At 31.4% G+C, this 8,640-nt stretch overlaps 1 protein-coding gene across 1 annotated transcript; it reads left to right on the plus strand.

The window, feature by feature from the left end:
- The first annotated feature begins 6,805 nt into the window (after nt 1-6,805).
- LOC129310611 (NAC domain-containing protein 2-like) lies at nt 6,806-8,640 on the plus strand. The gene is given in 4 exon segments (XM_054952504.1): nt 6,806-6,987; nt 7,072-7,355; nt 7,929-8,327; nt 8,330-8,640. Coding segments are annotated over 4 exon segments (891 nt in total). The 5' UTR covers nt 6,806-6,833; the 3' UTR covers nt 8,384-8,640.

An 8,640-nucleotide genomic window follows, 5' to 3' on the forward strand; every position in this document is an offset into this window, starting at 1 on the left:
ATAGTAGGAAACCCAATGCACCATTTTTAAATATCAAAGAAAAAAATTATATGACACGAACGTTTAGGATATTAAACATTTTTGAACAAATAGTTGAGGGATAAAAATATCTTTTAACTCTTCAAAAAAAAAAAGGCTAGGATTGGGTGTAGCGAAAAGAGTTAGTCCCTCACGACGTGATGAACTAAAACTTAAATCCTTATTAAAAGAGGTGCCTATATTTAATTCCTGATCATATGTCAAATATAATTATTATTAATAAAAAGATGTGATCAATAAAAAGGACTTAAGTCCTTGAGGTGAATTAAGGCAATAATTTTAATTCATTTAAGGACCTTGGGTATGTTGTGGGAACTTTACCTTGTGGTCCTTCTTAGCAATGTTCAGAAACAAAAATGATAAAATTAATTTTAGTGGCCCGGGCGATAATCAAATCAAGGGGGTTAAGATTTCCAACAATCAGAAATAAATGGGAGACAATTACATATAAGTTTCACATAAAAAAATTAATTATTATAAAATTTATTATCCATTGAGTGCCTCAAGTATGCACCCCTATCACAATTACAAAACCATGATCGAGTAACCAACACTTTACAAGCCATATTTTTACTATCAATATCCAACTTGTATCCAAACAACATTTTTTTTAAACATTAGTTACCACCCAAATAAAACTATCACATAGGGTACACTTGATCATAATATTACTTCACAAATACCACAAACAAATGTCCATTCCTAAAACATGCATAATTGCACAATCATATATTCATATAATCCTAAAAAACTATGAAGCGCAGACATTAGTCTCATGGTCAACATGTATAATATTCCATCAATATATAATATCAAATCTATAGCCATAAGGGATAGACAGATGTCTCATGGCTAGTAGTTAAACAATATAAATGCAACTCACCAAAATTAGAGCCAACATGCTCTACAAAATATATATGTCCTAGGTTAGTAGAATATACATTGCATAATAAACATAAAGAGGCTAAATCAAAAACCGGTGTCTTACATACAAATCACATCTCAGGTGCTTCCTCGGCTAAACTCATTCTTATAAAAATTTTTAACCATGGGGTATGAAACTTAAAAGTCCCAATAACCAAAATTTTAATTAGAAGTCTTGCATCTAAGTCAAAAGTCATGCACCCTAAGCCAGAAGCTAAAAAAGTAATTTGTAATTTTTATTATGACGGGTGTAAGGCTTCTGGCCTAGAGTGCATGGCTTTTGGCTTGGATGCAAGACTTGTGGCTTAGGATATAAGGCTTTTAGCTTGGGATGCAAAACTTCTGGCTTGAGTGCACTGCTTTTAGCTTAGGGCAAAAAGCTTATGGCTTTGGTGCAGGACTTTTGGCTTGGGGTGCACTATTGAACAGACAGCCTTTTTTTCCAATTTCATTTAGTTAAACAAAGGGGCATTTTGGTCATTTATTTATATTATTTAATGAATAAAATATTTAGTTTAGTCTTTGCATTCAACTTAGTCCTTAGGCACAATTTTTCTTTTAACTAGGTCCTTTTCACCAATTTTTCCTTTATTCTATTCTCTCTCTTTTTTTCATAATTCATTTATTATTTATTTTATATTTATTTATTTATTTATTTCACATTATATTTTATTATTTATACCTTTAAATTATATCTTGAACTCAACTAATAACTATCTTTTACATGACTATAGGCCCAATTTAACTCATAATTAAATGCCCATATATGTGATTAACCCCAAATAATCTCAAATACAAATTCATTTCTTAATTTAAACCGTAAAACAATATAAATTCTTAAATTTTAAATCCTTAATAAAAACTAAAATTTCATAATTTATTTATTACTTAAAAATCATGATATTACAGAGCCAACCTTTATTGGTTCTCACGCTTATTATATTATAAGTAACCTCTACTCTCTGTGTATGGTTAACTCATAAACTTTGTTTAAAAATAAAATAAATATAGAAAAATTGATTATTCTGTTTCTATATTTTTGAGTTTATTGTATCTTAATACAACTCAATTCTAAATTTGAACTTGATACAACTCTATCTTTATAGTTTGACTCCGTTGTGAAAACATCCTTTAACTTTAAGTCAATATAACTTGATCTCTAATCATTAGAGTTTTAAACATACAAAATTTTAGTTCTTGAGCTTTAATAATAAATTTATTTTTATAGTTTTATTTTTAAGAATGTAGGGGCCAACATTTTAATTAAACAGATAAAACTATACAAACTGAGTTTTAATTGAGTCATCAAAACTTTAGGATTACGTTCTATCAAATTAAAGTTTAGATACTAAATTTTAATTGAGTTAAAATTATAGGGATCAAATATTAACTTTTTTCTAATTTTTTTTAACATTGCCTCTATTTGAGAGCATAGAGTAATACTACCTTAGACTTTAAGTCTCTTAATAAATTTCGATATGGGTAGTATTTGAGAAAACAAAGTTATTATTAATTAATCACCCGCCAAGTGACTAATATATAAAATTATTGAATAAATAAAGGGACCGGATTGGAGAGAGTATGGATTAATTAACTGATACACCATACATACAATGCATGATAACAACAACAGTAACAATAACAACAAACAACAGCAAAAGGGCAAACGTAGTACGTATTCACTATTCAGGGCCATAGAAGAATTATGGATTAAACTTGATAACTTGCTATCAAATGTTACCCTTTTGGCTAGTACATTGTCTTGTCCTCAACCTCAAGCCTTCTTTTATCTGCTTCCAATATTATTGTACATGCACTTCCGATAACAGTTACTATTTTCATACTCCACAGCTAAAGGCTCCTATGATCCATAGTCCTTCTTTAGCTATTAGAGTTAGCTTAGATTGGAGAGAATCTCTTTCAAAGAATCAAAGAATACAAGGCCTGAAAAGGAGAGAGCGTGTTTTTTAATTTGCGCATACCACCTCAAACAGTACTGTCTTTTTTCGTGGCAAGCCAAGGAGGGCTTTGTGCCGATCGAAATTAAAAAAAAAAAAAAAAGAAGCAACATTGAGGCAAAGGATATCGTAATACCATTTATGTAAAAAGACTTGTTGCCAAACCATTTGCAAGCAGATCGATTATGCTCTATTGTGATATGATGCATCATTCCACTTAAATGAGAGGGAAGCATCTAATTTCCTTGAAAGGAAGGTTACTTATAACCTTGGAATTACAAGTATATATAATTACATCTATGACGAGTTCGGAATCAAGTCATACATGCCTCAAGGCTCAAATTAAAAGTGTGTACATATATTGTCCACAAATAATCTCTTCACGTTGGCTGCAACACTTGATTGTACAACTTTATAGATTATAGACCAAATCCTTTTTAAGTAGACCAATCTTTGCTGGTAATAGAATATCTTATACTTACTCCCTCTAGTCCAAAATATAAATAATATATATATATATATATATATATATTTTACCTGTAGTCTTAATTACCAATACACTCTATAATAAGTGAAAAACATATTTACACAAAAAATTAAGTTAATAAATACAAGGAGTAAAATGGGAAAAAGCATGTCCTATGATGCTTATATTTTAAACTAGGATTAATTGAGAGGAAATGTTTATATTTTGTATTGGAGGAAGTTTATCATTGATGATCAAGCGTCTTATTGTTTCGGGCCCAAAAAAAAAACGCAAAAATAAAGCGTCTTATTGTTGCCACAAAAACGGGAAACTGACTTAATGACTGCGTGGTGCTTGCGATCAAGTTTTCGGTTGAAGATTATAGCAATAACCTTTTCATCTATTTTTGATTTTGAAACCACAATTGGACCTTAACTTTCCTTTTGATTGAATGAATTTCAGCCCAATATCTCGTTTGGCCCATTGGGTCGGTCTTTGAGCTTGAGCCTTATTTAACCAATCAAATATTCAAAGCATTCTACGCTCTCTGAAACAAGCTTCGATCATTTGGGCTTTGAAACTTCAGAGTTGGCGGTGGACCTCATCGGAATCATGCATTCATTTATTTAATGGCCAATCACAGAAAAATAGATTGCTCGAGATAGCATAATGGCATTTAATTCTGGCTTCACAAAAATGTTTAAGGATGCTATGATTTGGATTAATGCTGATTGCTAAAGCAATGAGTAGAAGAAATAGTAGGTGGGAACAATGTCAGGAAATATGTCTTGTGCTCTTGCATGTTCAATGTCGTTACCGCTACAATGGCATGCTACACGTGGAAGATAATGAAAGGGTTTAGTGTCAAAGGATCAACCTTGCTAGGATTTTAAAACCAAACATAATCTTGTTTGGCTCTAGAAGAAGGAAGGAAAAAGTTTAATATTTTTTTTAATTTTACTTATAAGTCACTTCTAGTCTGTTTTATCAGAATTTAAAAAAAAATTAAACTTCATTAACTTTATCTTGAAATTTGATAAGTTTTCACATTACCCTTAATAAATATTCTTAAATTTCATTACTAGTATTTTTATTTAAAGTATTTAATAATGACATAAATGTAAAGAAGAGCATTAAAAATTAACAAGTACCTTATAAATAGAACAAGATTTTTTCATCTCTTTCTACCCCTATAAATATAACCAGAGGAGTAAGTTTGATTTTTCACAAAATAGATAAGTAGGGTAAAAAAATATTTAAATACTTTCCCTTTGAAAATCCATTGAGACTTGTATGTGATTAATTTCTTTTTTAGGGTGTTAACTGAAATTCTACCTTCTGTTGTTACGCTTGAGCCAAAGAAACAGACTATTAATGGTTTAGACAAAATGGAACAAATCATTGGACAAAAACAACAAAAAAGAAAAGAAAGGAGAAAAAAGAAAAGAAAAGAAAGGGGGAAAAAAAAAGAAAAGAAAACAACTTACTGGTAGAAGATGATAGAAAAGAAGCCCCTTAAAAAAGACTCATAATTCCGTTCTGCCAAACCCACTAGCAACCGAACCATGTACGCCATACCATCATCGTGACTAACGCTTTTTCTGTGATCATTTTGACACGTTTAGGAATTATGACACGCCACGTCTCCAATCATTTTTGGCTATACAAGCATTTATCCAACTCCACGTCATTTGTTTTCTTCTTATCATGCCCCAAATTAAAATAACTCGATTGAGAAAAACATTTTTATTTACATTCAAAAGAATTCAAACTCGAGTTTTGATTTTGTACTTTAGAGGCTATACCTTTTTATTGATACCAATAAACATTGGCCTTTTAGTATTTTTTTTTAATTTATATAGTGTCTGTTTAGTACTTTTGGTTTAATTTTTCACAAGTGTTGATCTTGATACAACTAGCATACATATATTTACATAATGACAAGTAAAGTAACCATAGTGCAATTCGAGTCTCTCTTAACATAGCTATTTTCGTCTTTTTTCTTTAAATCATATTTTTACATAGGTCCTTTAAATGCTTAGAGAGAATTCAGAATCTAAGATTCCTTTTTATTTATTTATTATCATTAATAGGCTCCAGATTTTGAGTGAGATTTTCCCTTCAAACTTTATCAAATAGTATGATTCTTTAATTTCAATACTAGGGTTATATATATATATATATATATTGAAGCGAGAATTTCCTCCATTGTGCAATAGATTTTTATTTACATATTCCCTTCATTAAAAAATATAAAGTATTTTTTATTTTTTAAGGTGTAATTAATATATTTTTTTCTTCAAAAGTACTCACAATAAATAAAGAAATAAATTATTTTTTATTTATTTTAAAGTGAAACATCCTATTAAATAAGGGTAAATATGAAAAGATAATGTTAATTTAAAGAAAAGTAACTACTCAATTGGGGGTAAAATTTGATTGAAAATATCTTATATTTTTTAACAAATGAAATATGTATGTATTCAAAAATGAATATATTTAATTAATCTTTAAGTGTAGACTTGTAAATTTAATTGGATGATATGAAAAAGTACACCTTTTAAGTGATTAAATTTAGACCCATGATCTCAAAATATGAAATATACAAAATCATATTATTCGAAAAATCCCAAAGAAATAATTTTTTTTTTGGTACAACATCATTTGATCAAGTTTTATGAATACAAAAAAAATCGCGGGTCGCGGGAGACATCGCTATTTAGATTCCATAGTACTTAAAGGATGCTTAGTCCTTTGCATTGCTATAAATAAGTTTAGCAGCAACACTGACATATGCGAATAATATTCTATAGAGAATTGAGCATAATGCTGTTTAGGACATTAAGGGCTGGATTTCCAAATAATTTGAAAATATCGCATGAGCTCCCCATATTAAATGAAATATTTGGAACTAAGCTTTGAATATTAAAAATACACAAGTAAATCTGTAATCAACTTTTAAACACAAATTTAGAGAGGGAGTTCATTTTAAAATACTAGTTAGTGGAGAACACTTTAAATATATAAATCTTTCTTTCCTTGTGAGACTCACAATGAGGAACACTTTAAATACCTAAAACCAATTTTTGCATGAAGCTCTCCAAACAATGCCAGACTCATAACGATCTCTTCCTGTGATTTTCAAAACTTGGCTCTTCCTCCGAAATATTTCAACAATATGGTCGCTTGGCACAATTTTCGCACGATGAAATGGGACAAAAGTCAGATATATGGATAAGCGTGAAGTGATGCTGATGCGGGTCCCAAACGGGAGCATGGCAATGCATGCCAAGTGACGCACACACCGGGCTTGCAAAAGTCGTATCCGCACCCAATCAGATGCTTTTAGGTCCACAAAACGACAAAAAACCCTCAAGCTTAAAAGACCCATTCATCTCCGGTCAAACATTTCAAACACCTTCCTTTCTCTCCACCAACAATTGATAATGGAGCAGGGCCTCCCTCCTGGCTTCAGGTTTCACCCAACCGATGAAGAACTCATCGTGTATTACCTCTCTAACCAATACACATCAAATCCATGCCCTTATTCTATCATCCCAGAAGTTGATATCTACAAGTTTGATCCTTGGGACTTGCCTGGTATATATATGTATATGTCTTTGTTTAGTGCTTGCCTTGTGAACGTACGTAGTGTTTGTTTATGGTATTATATGTATGATGCAGAGAAAGCAGAGTTTGGAGAGAAAGAATGGTACTTCTTTAGCCCACGAGACAGGAAGTACCCAAATGGAGTGAGGCCAAACAGAGCGGCAGTGTCTGGGTATTGGAAGGCCACTGGGACCGATAAGGCCATCTTGAGTGGGTCGAAGCATATTGGGGTGAAGAAAGCTCTGGTTTTCTACAAAGGGAAGCCACCAAAAGGTGTCAAGACTGGTTGGATCATGCATGAGTATCGACTCCTTCATTCCACCACAACACAACCCAACAATCACCTTGGCTCCATGAGAGTAACCCCCTTCTCATTCTTCTGATTCTGATTTAGTTTCATTTGGTTTTTATCTGGACGTTTAAATGCCGATAGACTTGGAGTAGATATTGGAAGTTTTCTCTCAGATGAAATTAGATTTAATAATTAACACTTCATCCGATTCTTATTATACAGCGTCTTCTATAAAAATATTTGTAGCTCTTAATATAAAGAACTTAATGGGTATTAATTATATTTTTTAAATATTATCTCTATTTAAACTCATTAATTATGAAATAAAATATAATGCAAATTCAAAAAAAAAATAAAAGCAAGGATAAAATTAAAAATTTATTATATTTTGAGACAAAATTAATAACATTACTATATTGATTGGCGTAAATATAATAGGGACTAGGGAGTATAAGAAAATGAATAGACCATAAACTTGAGTCTTTAGTTTTTATTTTAAGCCAAGATGTAACGTCTTTTATTGGGTTTATGACGCTAATCTTTAAAATTTTGAATTAGGATGTTCTATCTTTCAATGTTTTTTACGTATTGATCGGATTATATTTGACGTTATCTGTGCGTTTGGATGTGATGTCATCAGTTGGATGACTGGGTTTTGTGCAGGATCAAGAAGAAGAACACGGGGGAGACAATAATGGAGAAAGAGGAATTTCTCAGTACTGCGAATGGCAAAGAAACAGCTACAGGAAATTATTATTATTATAAGAGTGAGGAGCAAGAAATGATGAAACATGTTCCGAGGACTTGTTCAATTGCTCGTCTTGTGGGTATGGATTATTATCATCAGGGCTCATCATCATCAGTTTCACAGATATTTTCCGATCAACGCTATAATTCAACCTTTGATCTTCAAAATAACGCTTCCGATTCTAGAATAATAGATTCTTTTGTCGTCAAACCTCAGATATTATTGCCGGACAATAATTATGCAGAAGGAGATTCAGGGAAGTTTCAAGAGATGAAACAGAGTAGCAGCGTCATCAACCACCAATGTTAGTAAACCAAGTGTATTATCTGCGAGGATATGGCCAATGAAGAATATGATTGATTGGATTATTAATTTAGACATGTATTCAAATGGATCCACGTCATTCATCGTCAGATCAGATTCTTTCTCGACATACATCTATTATTTGACAACAGGAATCGAAGCTCAGTCACATCCAATCAGAAAGCTCGTGATGAAGTTACCACTGTCTGTGTGTGTGTCATGCAAAACAAGTCATTTAATCGGTAGTTAAATGCTTAAATGGATGTTTGGTTTCATGTTAAAAATGCAAATAGTTAGTTTA

The sequence above is a fragment of the Prosopis cineraria genome, unplaced genomic scaffold, assembly GCF_029017545.1.
Source record: "Prosopis cineraria cultivar Desert tree isolate PC_DT_omini unplaced genomic scaffold, ASM2901754v1 PC5, whole genome shotgun sequence".
Lineage (NCBI taxonomy): Eukaryota > Viridiplantae > Streptophyta > Magnoliopsida > Fabales > Fabaceae > Prosopis > Prosopis cineraria.